The sequence below is a fragment of the Tachysurus vachellii genome, chromosome 23 (genome assembly GCF_030014155.1).
Source record: "Tachysurus vachellii isolate PV-2020 chromosome 23, HZAU_Pvac_v1, whole genome shotgun sequence".
NCBI classification, from domain to species: domain Eukaryota; kingdom Metazoa; phylum Chordata; class Actinopteri; order Siluriformes; family Bagridae; genus Tachysurus; species Tachysurus vachellii.
In genome coordinates this window covers 1,881,792-1,897,393 of record NC_083482.1, presented here as the reverse complement: position 1 = coordinate 1,897,393, position 15,602 = coordinate 1,881,792, and the positions used below count along the sequence as shown (strand labels likewise).

General features: G+C 36.4%; 2 protein-coding genes across 7 annotated transcripts in view; both read left to right on the top strand.

Moving 5' to 3' along the window:
- Window positions 1-2,541: 2,541 nt before the first annotated feature.
- On the top strand, window positions 2,542-5,869 carry LOC132839039 (uncharacterized). Its single transcript, XM_060859783.1, has 5 exons — window positions 2,542-3,113; window positions 3,245-3,595; window positions 4,104-4,235; window positions 4,671-4,759; window positions 5,156-5,869. Exons 1-5 carry the CDS (start codon window positions 3,089-3,091, stop codon window positions 5,246-5,248), a joined length of 690 nt encoding a protein of 229 aa, XP_060715766.1. The 5' UTR covers window positions 2,542-3,088; the 3' UTR covers window positions 5,249-5,869.
- A 5,024-nt stretch (window positions 5,870-10,893) lies between these two features.
- Window positions 10,894-15,602, top strand: part of LOC132839053 (myelin-oligodendrocyte glycoprotein-like) — a 30,235-nt gene continuing 25,526 nt past the window's right edge. For 4 of the 6 annotated variants that reach the window (XM_060859809.1, XM_060859805.1, XM_060859804.1 and 1 more), the window contains exon 1: window positions 10,894-11,050. The gene's annotated coding sequence lies outside the window, so the exon portion shown is untranslated. The remainder of the gene's footprint in view (window positions 11,051-15,602) is intronic. The other 2 variants (XM_060859808.1, XM_060859806.1) reach the window with 2 other exon arrangements.

Below are 15,602 nucleotides of genomic sequence, written 5' to 3'. Positions count from 1 at the left end.
CAATGCTGTGAGTCAAATGTAGCTACAGACAGATATTGGGACTTCCTGTCCATACAATTTGTGATTGTTCAGACAGAATCAGTGATTAATTGATGATGTGTTTACACATTTACAGTAGTTTATGATATACAGACTGGTGCTGAATGTCACCTATACTGTCACTTCAGCAGCAGAATGTTCATAGTTTACAAGACCTTTTGTTTAAAAGTGACAGTATAGAGCTTTAATTTTTAGATTAAATACATTAGCTTGTTATAACAAAGAAGCAGTCAATTGCCACATAGTATACTGTAACCTTTACTAATAAATAAAAACTTTATGACCTTTCTCTCCTATATAACAAGTCTGTGATATGAGCGTTGTGGAAAAAAAAATCACACATTGCAACATGCACAACTTCATTTCCTTCTCTGTGGTTTTGCACCTTTAGCATTGGGTTTGATTATAAAGTGAAAGCCTGTTGGTCTCAGTACAAGCGGCAGGAAACACTTTATTATGTGTGATTTGTGGCTGAACTGCATGAAGTTTATTTTTTATTTATTTATTTTTTTGCAAAGATCTAAATAATCTCTCTAGTTCATTTTATTACTGTTTCATTTCTACCGTGACCAAGAACCCAGAAAGGATTTTTGTGACACTTGTGAAAAACATCACAGTCATATGATTCAACCATTGGACTAACTTTCTTTATACTAATATGTCCAGAATGTCTTTACAATGCTTCTCCTGCTTTAGAGATCATCTGACAGGTCCTCTGGTTTCTCCCAGGATAGCAGACTCAGGTGTGCTGTTGTTGAGCCACAATTCCTCATTTCTTCATGTGTGTTCCGTTGTAAAGAAATGCAGTTCAGTTGGTTGTCGATGGAGTAAAGACTGGATAAAGTATTGGGTATTATGGCCGGTATGACTTGATTAGCCTTGAGCCTAGCGCTGCGGTACCTGCCGCAGGCGAGAACACGGTGACTGAGGAGAGACATCTAGTGTCGGCATGCGGTACTGCAACAGCAACACTTTACCCTGTTTATTCCTGTTATAGTTTTCCACTTTGATCAACTAATAGAAAAAAAAAAGCCATTAATTATTGCAGTATCTATAATATAATATAATATAATATAATAAACTGTATTGTATAGATCAAGCTACACATATCTTGATGAATGAGTAAAGCACAACACTATACAAACTTTTGTCATTTATTATATGGAAACAGAATCAAAAATAATGTTTTACAGAAACAGAAGATTTTCTAGAAATATTCCCTTTTACACTACAACTTTTAGTCATTCACAAAATATTTAAAACAAACACAAACAGGCCCTTTATGTTTTATTTAAGATGTATTTTGAGAATGTATTGAGATCTGTTATTCTGATCCCTCTAATAGTCTAATGACCGTAAACTACAGACTACATACACTGTACATGATATTCAAAACTAGTCATGCATTACATCATCGATGATATCATCTATATCATTCATTTTTAATAATTATTGACACACAGACTTCGTTTAATGTGTTAATTCTGTATTTTTCTGTTAGTTTTTACGGTTGTGTGCTGCAGAAGATCTCCAAAAACCCAAACACAACCTCCTGGTTTACATCAGCAACAGGACAACATCAACCCTGTGGTATGTGTCTTTGTTTGTTTTTTAAAACAACACACAAAATATCTCAAAATTTGATTCTCAAAACTTAATAATCCTTGATCAGAAGCCAGTGTAAAAGAACAAATTCACGGCAGCTCAGTGATTCACAGGTAAAGTTCTACTACTGTCTCTGATCTCTCTGTTCTTCCTCTTTAAACGTCTCCCATTTAGTGTCGTGTTTATGAAGATAAATACATATAAAGTGCAGGTTTTTTCCCTGAGCTCTTGATGCATTTACGATCCAAATGACGACATCCTGATGTCTTTTGTGTGCTTCTGTAGAAAAGTTTCACACAGGTGCAGAAGGATGACGTTTTCACTGTGGTAGAGTTTACACAGTTTCCTCTTAAGGCCTAAACACAGGGCTGTGGTCAAGACCTGCACACACACCATCAGCATCAGGCAGCCTGTGAGATAAACACGTTCTGCTTACGTGCTTGTCTTCTGCGGTGAAATTGCCTCTGATGTGCTTTTTTTAGACAAACTGAACTCAAAGTTAATATTCAGTTATTCAGGCCGACTTAACACATTGTGAACCATTAGTATAGAAGATTGATTTAATGTCTAAAGCTGTAATAAAATACTCTTGTAAATAAAACCTTTATTTAAAAAAACATGGGTCTCAGCTTGAATTGTCTTCCTTCTGCTCGAAGATGATGATGATTTAAGACGCACAGGAAATGGAGTGAATTTAAAAAGAATACTCACAATAATCATTGAGATTCATGAGACGATATAAACAAAGGGGTTTTCTGTGGTCTTGAACATCATCTATTGTTATAACACTGGGTTACCACTAGAGGAGCTGAGGGATTATTTGTGTGTGTGTGTGTGTGTGTGTGTGTGTGTGTGTGTGTGTGTGTGTGTGTGTGTGTGTGTGTGTGTGTGTGATAAACCTGCTTCCATTTCCGAAATAATAAAGCCACAGATTAGATAGAATCAGCTCTGATTACTGACTGTCTCTCAGAGATGTTCTCAGTGTCTGTGGAGCTCCACATGTTCTCCTCATGTCCACATGGACTTCCCTTGGATTCCTCTCACCTAATAAAACATACCAGTGTGTGGACTGGTGTCTCAAAATAACCTCTATTATGAATGTATGTGCAAATTATGCACTGATAGGGACATGTCCACAAATGGAAGGTCAAGTCCAGTTTATACTTCATACTGGATCCATTATAGTCCCTTCAGATCCCTGACCAGATAAGACATGTTTTACAAATAACTGAAAAATGTAACAAATAACTTCTGTAAAATCTCCTATTTTTGTACACAGATTAAATAAACATTCTTTCTAAAGTGTGGAGGAGATTTTAGAAAAAAACAAAGAATGCGGTCTGAGCACTTCCTCTCGCTGTCCTGTGTTTCACGCCTAACAAAAAGCGTTTCCTGACTTGAAGCAGAGCGACCGAGTGTCGAGAGATTGTGTCGAGCGTTCAGCATGAGGATCATACAACTTCTGCTCTGTAAGCTAAGTTTTTACTCTATGTTTTTCCACATTGTGTTCCTGTCTGCGCAGATGATTGTCTGATTATCAGCAATACACACGTGTGTGTTTGTGTGGGGGTTTATTTTATTTTATTTTTTATTTTTCTAGATCTGCTTGTGTGCTGTGGAGCTGCTGAATGTTTCACAGAGAAGTCTGTAGATTTGGGACAAAATGTGACTCTAAAGTGTGAAGTGGCTGTGAAAGACGTGTACTGGTTCCTGATGAAGGCGTCAGAACCTCCAGTGTTTATATTACGCTCATTTTCAAGAAAATCTTTGGATGCACATTACAGTAACACAACCTTCAACAAGAGCTTCTCACTGCAGTATAACAACAGTTTATTTATACACAATATCAGTACTAATGAATTAGGAGTCTATTGTTGTATTCATACTCCTACTGTTTCACCTCCAATCATCAGCCGTGGAATCAGACTTTACATCCAGAGTCACTCAGCTGGTGAGTTTATTAAAAAATTATTTACTGCAATTTCATTAAAGTGACTTTAATCAGACTCTCTGAAAACTTTATTTAATGCTATAGTCTGTCTTTATAGACCAGCGGTTGTTAAAGTGGTGTCCTGTTCACTTGTATCAAACCTCAACAACACAATAATGTTGCATCAAATCTAGAATTTATTCTTTTAGAAGACAAAGCTCTAAAAATGAATAAACAACAGTTTAAAATAGTTGAAATAATTGGATATTTTCCATTATATGGAATTATAGTGGAGAATATTTTAGATTTATTGCGGCATTATTGTGTTGTTGAGGTTTGATGCAAGTGACCAGGACACCACTTTAACAACCGCTGGTCTATAAAGACAGACTATAGCATTAAATAAAGCTGAACTATTTTAAAGGGCTCTGCGGAAATGTATTTTTGGTCCGTGACAAATGTCCAATGTTACACAATATGTTGTAGATAAACAGTTTGTGTAATCTGTTCTTTTTAAAAATGTTTCCAGGAAATCAGACCACGATCAGAGAAGATGAACAGATGCAGAATCAGACGGACAAGGAACCTAAAGTGATCTATTCCTCACAACCTCTCTTTGTATCAGTAATAATGAACTGCGCTCTGGCTCTTGTGGTTTCAGGTGGGTTTTATTTACAGTATATTCTGCTAATAACTGAGAATGTATTGAGATCTGTTATTCTGATCCCTCTAATAGTCTACTGACCTTAACTGAGACGACTAAAATGTACATACTCTAATAGACTCCATTACGGATGAAGCCATATTTGTACTTGCAGTTTTGTGGTGTTTTTATTTAGTTATAACACAGTTACAGTGTTAGTTAAAATAAACCTTTTAGATGGAGTAATATTTGATTACTTTTGTGCCTAAAGTTAAAAACAAGGTTATATTATTCTGTTAAATAAGTTTTAAACTACAGACTACATACACTGTACATGACATTCAAAACTAGTCATGCATTACGTCATCGATGATATAATCTATATCATTAATTTTTAATAGTTATTGACACACAGGCTTCGTTTAATGTGTTAATTCTGTATTTTTCTGTTAGTTTTTACGGTTGAGCGCTGCAGAAGATCTCCAAAAACCCAAACACAACCTCCTGGTTTACATCAGCAACAGGACAACATCAACCCTGTGGTACGTTTTTTTAAAACAACACACAAAATATCTCAAAATATCACTTTTTAAACATCATACTGCAGACATTCTGCTGAGATTGTCTATGATTCTTCCATAGACATTTTAAACAAAAAAAAACAGTGTTAAGAGGAAAGATCTGGATCTAAGCTGTTAATTGTTTAAGCAATCAATCTGTGCAACAAGAAATATCAGTCAGTCCGTGTCATGTTTAACACCTTCAGATGTAAATATCAGGAAATGTCTTCAGTGTATAACATAAAAAGAGAAACATTGTTAGTTGTAGAAATGTTCATACATTTACAACAATTTCACCACTGTGCTGCGTCTTAGACTAAAGAGTCAAGGTGTTAAAGTTGTGTTTATTAATCCGGTCACATCACATTATTCTTTCAGTATGCTGAGGTGCAGTACAACGCGAGAAACAGATGTGTCACCACGACTGGCCCCAACAGCACATACGCTCTACTGCAGGCACCAAACCCGTGACCCGGCAAGATCTCACCCAGAACAGTGACCTCACCCAGACCTCCCACAGCTGGTCCACATCACATGGACTGTATATGCTATTTCTTCATATTCAAGAATTTTTTTATTTCTTCATATTCCACTTTTTTTAAGCTACTGATTTGTGATGGACAATTCACTAAAGATTCATTTGTGCAATCAGATGAATCAACTCACAAGCACAAACAAATCTTCATCTTCTTCATTTTTTAAAGCTTAATCTTTATAATATAAATGTATATATTTATATTTAAAATGTGATTTTTTATATGGATCTAGTTACAAATGAAACCTTGACAGTGTTAGAGTTGTGTAAAGAGATTATGTGAAAGAATCAAATCACTGAGGTGACTCAGTGGGCTGAAGTGAGTCATGTCTAGTCAGTGTTCTGGCTAGAAAGTCAGCCACTTTAACAAGCATTTAAAAATAATAAGAAAAAAAACATTCAGTTTGTACTGACAAGACTTTTTGTCGTTATTTGCCGTCTCGCTGGTCGAGAGATTCCCATAATGTGCTGAACGGGTTTCAGATTCAGTGTTTACAGTTGGTTTGTGTGTCTTAAATATGACGATGTGCAATGAAATAAAGTATCTTTAGCCTGAATGTTCTCATTGTTACACTGATTAACACATTAACAAGAGTTTTGACAAGATGTTTAAAGTGATCGTGCTCGACTTTCGTCATCTATCACAAGATGCACGAACATTTAATGCAACTGTGTGGCAAAAAAAACAATGCTGTGAGTCAAATGTAGCTACAGACAGACATTGGGACTTCCTGTCCATACAATTTGTGATGGTTCAGACAGAATCAATGATTAATTGATGATGTGTTTACACACTTACAGTAGTTTATGATATACAGACTGGTGCTGAATGTCACCTATACTGTCACTTCAGCAGCAGAATGTTCTTAGTTTACAAGACCTTTTGTTTAAAAGTGACAATATAGAGCTTTAATTTTTAGATTAAAACAAAGAAGCAGTTATGATGTCAAATGTTCTGCTAACAAAATATACATCAAGCCCCACATAGTATAACCTTTACAAATAAATAAACACCAATGACCTTTCTCTCCTGTATAACAAGTCTGTGATATGAGCGTTGTGAAAAAAATGTCACACATTGCAACATGCACAACTTTGTTTCCTTCTCTGTGGTTTTGCACCTTTAGCATTGGGTTTGATTATAAAATGAAGGCCTGTTGGTCTCAGTACAAGCGGCAGGAAACGCTTTGTTATGTGTGATTTGTGGCTGAACTGCATGAAGTTTACTTTTATTTTATTTTTTTTGCAAAGATCTGAATAATCTTTCTAGTTCATTTTATTACTGTTTCATGTCTACCATGACCTAGAACCCAGAAAGGAGCTTTGTGACACTTGTGAAAAACATCACAGTCATGTGATTCAACCATACAGTGTGTGTGTGTGTGTGGTTGTGGGTGTGTGTGTGGTTGTGTGTGTTTCAGAGCTTAGTCAGTAAGAAGACATGGCTCAGTACGTCTCAGATCTCAGGAAGAATTCTCCATTTTCACTAACGGACAAAGATCAAATCCTTAGAAGTGACGACTGGCTGGAAAGTGTTGCCCTCTGGTCTTCATTTCAACACCAGCAGTGTGGGAAAAACCATATGATCTGTTTGGCTGCATGCAGAGTCACGCAGTATTCATACACCCAAGTTCCTTTTTTTTTACAATAAACTCTGTGTGACAGCAACAACTGACCTTTGCTCTGACGCACTTTCACAGTTAAACATATTTCTCAAATCAAATTCTGGGTGAAGGGTAGAAAAAACATGCCTAAGGTTTTACGTCGCTCCACGTCCGTTATGGTCCAGCGTATAAGGAATAAATACGTGGTGACAAGGACATCGAGACGTGTGATACATTACAAAGCTCTTGAGGTCTCGAGTGCTTTTATCACCTGAAATTATATCAAATAGATGCATTGATTTATGAGCGTTCATCTTAAAGGTCTTTGTACTGGGTGGAACCTATTAATAATAATAAATAATGTTACTGACAAATATGTTAAGTGATAAAAGTGAAGACTGAAGGTCTCATAAGCTGCACTGAGCGTGTGAAAGCGGCTTCTTCTCTGAGAGCATGCAAGCTTTCGCTTCTTAATTTAAAACCAAAATGAGGTCAGCTTTGCTGTGAGTTTTGTCCGTTTACATTTATAGAAGAATACGATATACAGAAACATGAGTGCAAGAGAGTGTTTGTCTGTAGATTGATTTTCTCACTGTGGGTTATCATGGTCTGCTTCTGTGTTTATGTAAACACTTCCTGTCTCTGGGGGTTACTAAGAAATGTGAATGTTCTGAGCTCCTACTGTAAGTGAAGCTGTCTGAACTTTCACCTGCTTAGAAAGCATGTTTCATATGATGGTCCAACTCCACTTTACAAATTACCCGTGATAAAAATATCCTTCCTAAAGCTAGGATGGGAAAGAAAGAAGCATTATTTCTGGGATACGGGATGTTGAAGCAGTCCTAAGCCAGCTAGGTGTAAATGTTCCACTGTGACAAAACCACAAAAAAAAAGGTTTTTATGATGGTTACAAACAGCCCCTTGGTGGTTAGACTTATGAACTTTTAACCACAACAGAAAGGTTTTTTTCCACTCTTCAGTAAAGTCTACAGGAACAACACATCTAATTCCCCTGCTTCAGTCGACTCAAGTCTTTCGTGCCAGTTTATCAAAGTACAGTTCAACCTGAAACTCATCTGGTTTTGTAACTGATGCTGTAAACCTCAAGCTTCTTGTTAATATGCTAAGGCATGCAGTTAGTGCCCAGTTTTTTCTGTGGACTCGGAGTAAATATCTGTGATTGAGGGAAGAGAGACTCTGAGGACCATATTATCTGTTCTCGCTGTCTTTGAAGCAGGGTTTTTACTCCTGCAGAAATTAGAGACTTGGTGTTGAGGGACCAGGTGAGGTTCTCTTAATTAATTGAGAAAGCAATTAATTTGATGCTCTTGATGATCTCCACAGATGTTCAGCATAAAGTGGTCGCTCTGTTCTCTCTGGATGACAATCATCTCATTTGTTTTGTAGTATTCAGAGGCAGGGTGCTAGCTAGAGACCAGGCTGTCAGCTGCTGCACCTCCTCTCTGTATCTTTCTTGACAATGAGACAGAAAACAGTCGTGTCATCGGCGAACTTGATGGTGTGGTGGCTCGAGGTATGTATTGCAACATAGTCATGAGTCAGCAGAGGAAAACATCAGTGGATGAAGCGCACAGCCCTGTGGGATTGATGTGTCAAAATTTAACCAGTGAAATGCTCTGAAGTGTCAAGTGACAAGACAGGGGCATTTCAGAGTCCAGTAAGAGTCCAATTGCTCCTGGATATACATCTGCAAAACACAGAATCATTAATAAACAATCTCTAATAGGAAAATGTACTGTATTCAAAATTCAGGGAAGTGCACTGATGTCTTTTAATTTTAGAAATATTGTAAACTTCTGGCTGAAATCTGTCGTTTGTCATCCAGATGAATCTGATTGCTTTCAATACTTTTTAGGGTGTTGGATTTTGCAAAGTGTTATATTTGATTGAAGCATAAATAAATATTCAATCTCTTTCTATATGAGATAATAATCGGGGTCATACAAACTATCAGGAGAATTAGCAGGTATGTGAGCTCAGTGGTTAAGGGTTTGGGTTTGGGTCAAGGAATGAAATTCTAATGTTTGGGATGAAACGTCTGGCGTTTAGAGACTATAACATTTCACTGAGGCCCTCTAGTGGATGGCTGCAGTACAACATCTAAACTCATTCCCATGTTACAGAATGGAACAAACCAAAAATCCATTTTAAGTTACACATAACGTTCTTCTTATTGTTCTGTATTTTCCAACACGTACTTAAAGCTCTAGAGATTACAGTAGCAAACACCCTAAGGGAACACTGCAAGGAAAAACTGTTAGAATTATCAATAGGAACTGAACTTTATATTTTTAATAACAGAAAAATAATCCCAAAAATTTATTTGTGGGAAATTTTATTATGGGAATGAGCGGAGTAAAGTGTACTAAAAACCAGCTAACACACGGCTTGAGATATTTGGTCCAATCTTTTATAGTCATAGGTTTGGATTTACAATGGCGCTAAATACTGCCCTCCAGCGGTGAACATTATTCACTACAACATTATTCACTAACTTTATAGCAGATTCTTTAGCTATTTCAAAAGATGTGGGATCAATTCAACAGCGACTTTTTGAATCCTTCTAACAAATGATCAACCAGCAGCCAATTTTTTATTTAGTTAACGTTAGGATATATATATATACACACACACACACAGGTCATGTTCTTTTGACCGATCATAATGCAGACTCCATATATATATAAAATATAATAAATTTGAAGAATTTTATTTACTTTTTTAACAGAAGGGGGCGCAAATGCAAACGTGTGTGATTAATAGTTTACCTTTAGTTTTCCTTACTTAGTAGTTCCCTTTGTTTCCACTGGGAAGGGATTAAATGCCGCACTTTGATGATTTTTTTTTTTTTATCGTATTTTAACTAATAACACGTGAAGTCAAAGGATTATAGTTTATTAACATATTATTAAGAATTTATATATAAATTCATAATATATAAATAATTTATATATACACACACACAGGTCATGTTCTTTTGACCGATCACAATGCAGACTCCATATATATATATGTATATATATATATATATATATATATATATATATATATATATATATATATATATATATATATATATACATACATACAAAAATATGTATATACATATATATGTATGTATGTGTGTGTGTATATATATATATATATATATATATATATATATATATATATATATATATATATACGTATATATATATATATATATATATATATATATATATATATATATATATATATATATATATATATATATATATATATATATATAATAAGGAAAAAAATGTCCCTAGTGTGTGATTGCGTGAGTGAATGAGTGTGTGTGTGTGTGTGTGTGTGTGCCCTGCGATGGGTTGGCACTCCGTCCAGGGTGTATCCTGCCTTGATGCCCGATGACGCCTGAGATAGGCACAGGCTCCCCGTGACCCGAGGTAGTTCGGATAAGCGGTAGAAGATGGATGAATGAATGAATATATATAATATAATACATTTGAAGAATTTTATTTACTTTTTTAACAGAAGGGGGCGCAAATGCAAACGTGTGTGATTAATAGTTTACCTTTAGTTTTCCTTACTTAGTAGTTCCCTTTGTTTCCACTGGGAAGGAATTAAATGCCGCACTTTGATGATTTTTTTTTATCGTATTTTAACTAAGAACACGTGAAGTCAAAGGATTATAGTTTATTAACATATTATTAAGAATGTTTGGACCAATCAGAATGCAGAATCCATATATATCCAAAAATAAAGTTTTGTTTTTTTAATAAAGTTTTTTTCTTTTAGTTTCCTCAAGTGGACTCATTTCACTTTCCACAGTTTTGTTTGTTTACGTTTATATTCAGTTTATTATATCATATTTAATATGTAGATCATGTCTTCTACATTGCACGTGTTTATTTTGTACTTTGTCTGCATGTGAACAGAGCAGTGAATGAGGTGAGGTGTGACACAGAACACGTGATACACGTCCCGGTTTACTGCTGGTCATGTTGTGGTGAACATGATTAGTTCTGCATTGGACAGGAAAAGTGCATATAAGACAGAAATGGGCTTATAGATGTAAAATTCCTGCATTCAACTCTAAATAGGAGAAATTCATTCAAATGGTGAATTAAGGTAAGAATTTTCTTTTTGTTTGTTTGTTTTTTTAATGACAAAATACTGATTTTTAGGCAGATGGGCTGGTTTGACTTTTTCAGACACTGCTGACCTCCTGACATTTCCCTGTTGATGAGAGAGGACAGACAGACTGGTGTGATCTGGAAATAAGTTAATCAACAAGTCATTGTGTTAGAACCAGAAATAAAATAAAGTAAAATAAAACTAGGATTTTTGTGTTTAAGAGGCAGGAGACGGCGATTCAGCACATTTTTCTTCATTGGAAATTCTCTCTGCGCACCACAGAAACCATTATACAGGATTTGAGAAGGTCAATGAGAAGCAAAACTAATATGGATCTGATATGGAAAGTCATGTAAAACATCCTCTTTCATTTCTGTTTAATTTATATTTTATAAACAATTTGTTATTTCTAACAATCATAGTAAGATCAACCATCCAAGCAAAGTAAAGCAAGGAGGAAATGTTTGTGTGACGTAAAGAGAAATAAAGTTACATTCACAAGGACATTTTCTTTTCATTAGATGCTCCTCTTATATCCATTTCATAACTGCACAAAAGGTAAACTTTAAATACGGTGTTTAAGCTGTGGGACATTCTGAAGTAATCATACACAAACTTTCTGTGAAGGCAAGTTGGAATAATTCCTCATTTAAGTAACATTTAGCTGGAATTCATGTCAGCAAAGTTTCAGCAGAATCTAGAGTGATTTTACTCATTTACAAAAATAGGACAAATGCACAGGTTTGTGAATTCAGAGATGGAATAAAATCATGGTGTCAACAGGGGAAGAAATGCTAAAAGTACTTAAATTTGATCTGTAATTGTAAGTAAATTCGTGTATGCTATGTATTTCCTGTTTTCTGACAGCCACCAAAATGTCATTGTGAAACAAAGATACTTAGTTTTTAACAAAATTAATTATTATTATTAATAAATAGCATTATTAATACAATTTAATAAAAAGAGAGATTTTAATCCTTTTATTGGCTAAAGTGACTAAACTGAGTTCAGGTGGATCCTGTTTGCTTTAACGATCCTGCGATATCTTTGGAACTTAACTGGTGTTCACCTGTAAAATCGAACTCACTGAACATCACCTGGCTGAGAGACTCTAACAGGAAGAATAGGAGAAACTTGACGCTCTCACAGCTGCCAAAAGTGTTTCTACACAGTATTACATAAAGTGTGTGAACAGTACTCGAGACACTCTAGGTTTAGATTTTTTTTTTTATAAATTTGGCTAAAAAATTTTTTTTATGAGAAACTTGTGACAGAACACAAGACCTTTAGTAGTACAAAACTGCACATAACGACACTTGAACAGTCGGTTCTGTCGTTAGCTACTGTCCATATTTTTGGACTAAATAGCTAGCAGTTTCTTTCCTGTTATTAGGGTTCAAGCGCGAAGCGCTGGAAATCTATTGTTTTCGTTAGGATTTTTATTATTATTAGGGTTCAATGACGTCATCATTGCCCCCAAAATTAGTGAAATCAAAAAGTTAGCACAACATGGACATGTGACATATCAAAACACTCAGCACGATGAGGGGAATTTGCCACGTGCAAGCACATTCCCATTTTCTTCAGGAAATGACTTGCGGGTCACTCGTTCTGCAGCTGGGTGCTTGTTTTTCTTCGCTTTATGGATATGACTTTGTTTATTTTAGGGAAAACTGGACAGATGAGTACTTCACATGACATACATTGTGGCACCATCTGTAGCATGACATATGTAGCATGACATTACATATATTGTGGCACCCTCTGTAACTTGCGGGTCACTTTGTGTATGTGAAAATCCTTTAAGGCCTTAAACTCCCTAAAGGCCTTAAACGCTTGAACCCGGGAAATGCTGCTTGCAGCGTTAATTATTATTATTAGGGTTCAAGCGCGAAGCGCTGGAAACCTATTGTTTTTGTTAGGATTATTATTATTACGCTTCAGCGCCCCAAAACGCGTTTGTCCCCATAACCCCTAAACCCCTAAAACCCCTATGTCCAAATCTCAAGTGCTTTATATCATTGGAATCCTTGGCTCATGACTTAAAAAACTTATATCTCCGATTTCATCTACGCCATTAAATTTTTTTGCTATAGCGCATTTTAACCCGAAACATACTTTTGCTAACTAGTCCTAGGTTTTTTGCCTGATCAAGACCACTCCAGTGCAGTAATATTCTCTGGAGTCTCAATGACAATAATTTTTAAAAAAAGTCGTAATTTTGATTCAGGGTCCTTAAGGGGCCCCAAAACGTTTGGACTGTGAGGAGCCAGTTTTACTAAAATGTCAATAACTCAAAAACTAAATGAGCTATCAACACCAAACCTGGGAGACATGTGAAAGAGGTCAAACTGAGGTCACAGTTCAAAAACCGCGGCGATTGGCCATTTGGTGGTGCTATAACAGAAAAATCACTAAAAACAGCCATTTTTAAAAAAAAAAAAAACAGTCCAAAAACCCAATTTTGTGCTTACTCGTAAGGCAAAGATTCTGATTCTCGGAGTGGGTGGGGCCTAACCCGGAAGTAGGCGTGGTTATTGTATTGAAATGGGCGGGGCTTTAACCGGTAAGAATTAATTTGTAATATTTATAACACTAGCTTACTACCTTTATGTTTTTATGAAATACAGCAAAAACGTGTCAGACACTCGGTGTCTGGTTACTGGTTAGAGACAGCTGAAGGTTTAAAAAAGAAAAAATTCTCTGACAGGCAGAGACGCAATGCGAGTCGCATTCTACCAAGCAAGCACCACGTCTGAACGAACCCACGTTTACCAGAACTCTACTGGTTAGTAAGTACGTATTATTAACGTTACAACCCGAAGTAAAAAGCTGAAGAAACCCTAAACGTTAACGGAAAAGACCCGCGACCCCGAGTGACTGAGGGAGAGACAGAGAGCTGTTCTGTGTGTGACTGTGAGTGAGCAGAGCGAGACACAGCAACACATACATCTGTATGTGTGTAGGGGAGGTGAGCTGTGACTAGCCTATCACAGAACGCTGACACAACCAGATACCCAATGATGATTTTCATTCAATCCGAGCACAGATATTGACTCGTATTACTCGTATAATACTCGTACTCGGCAGAAGTGCTTTATCCGTACCGGATACTCGTTTCAGCCGAGTATCCGGCTCATCTATAATGGATATGACTTTGTTTATTTTAGGGAAAACCGGACGGGTGAGTACTTCACATGACATATATTGTGGCACCCTCTGTAGCATGACATATGTAGCATGACATGACATATATTGTCATGTCAATTCAAAGGCCTTAAACGCTTGAACCCGGGAAATGCTGCTTGCAGCTTTAATTATTCTTATTATTAGGGTTCAAGCGCGAAGTGCTGGAAACCTATTGTTTTTGTTAGGATTTTTATTATTATTATTATTATTATTATTATTATTATTATTATTATTATTATTCCGCCCTAGAAACGATCGTGCAGCCCAAACCGAAAGGCCTAGAGAGCTCAAACTTGGTCAGATGGTAGTACTGGTCACAGTTACTCAGGGCCAAGGTCTCAGCGGAATCGGACAATTTGGGGCGCTTCTGCGCCCCTCAACGCATTTGTCCCCATAACCCCTAAACCCCTAAAACCCCTATGTCCAAATCTCAAGTTCTTTATATCATGACTTAAAAGACTTGGCTCATGACTTAAAAAACGTATATCTCCGATTTCATCTCCGCCATTAAATTTTTTCGCTATAGCGCATTTTGTCCGAAACCTACTTTTGCAAGCTAGTCCTAGGTTTTTCGCCTGGTCGAGACCAATCCAATGCAGTAATATTCTCTGGAGTCTCAATGTAAATAATCTTCGAAAAAAAGTCGAAATTTTGATTCAGGGTCCTTAAGGGGCCCCAAAACGTTTGGACTGTGAGGAGCCAGTTTTACTAAAATGTCAATAACTCAAGAACTAAATGAGCTATCAACACCAAACCTGGGACACATGTGAAAGAGGTCAAACTGAGGTCACAGTTCAAAAACCGCGGCGATTGTTTGTTCTTGTTCTCTCTCTCTCTTTGCTCCACTATCTATCTTTTCAGATCCCTACCATTGGACATCTCCTGTCAATCTTCATTATCCTGTGTGACATCACAGTCCGAACACAGTTCTAGAATCACGGATTCTTCTGATTCTAGAATCTCTGAGCCCTGAGTTAGTGCTCAGCTCACCAAGCACATTCAGCTTCAATTAGAGGGCTCTATTGTTGTTCATTCAGTTTTAGTATGTCAGACTATTCATGTATCCCAATTTCTTAGTTATTTTGTGTATGTGACTTGCGGGTCACTTTGTGTACATGACTTGCGGGTAGTGTTAATTTCGTCAGACGAGACGAGACGAAATATGTTCGTCAACGACCTTTTTTTTCATGACTAAGACGAGACGATGACGAGACTGCACCACTGTCCAAAAACGCTGACTAAGACTAAATTAACATGCATTATTGTTGACGAGAAAAGACGAGACGAAAATGTTTTGTATAAAATAAAAAATAAGATAAAATCTCTCTTCATTTTCGTCTACAATTGTCTCTGCTTT

Excerpts from the sequence above, each read along its gene's own strand:
- LOC132839039 (XM_060859783.1), top strand. The coding sequence starts at position 3,089 with ATGAGGATCATACAACTTCTGCTCT. Across the intron at positions 3,596-4,103 it reads CATCCAGAGTCACTCAGCTG|GAAATCAGACCACGATCAGA; the intron begins GTGAGTTTATTA and ends AAATGTTTCCAG. Across the intron at positions 4,760-5,155 it reads AGGACAACATCAACCCTGTG|TATGCTGAGGTGCAGTACAA; the intron begins GTACGTTTTTTT and ends TTATTCTTTCAG.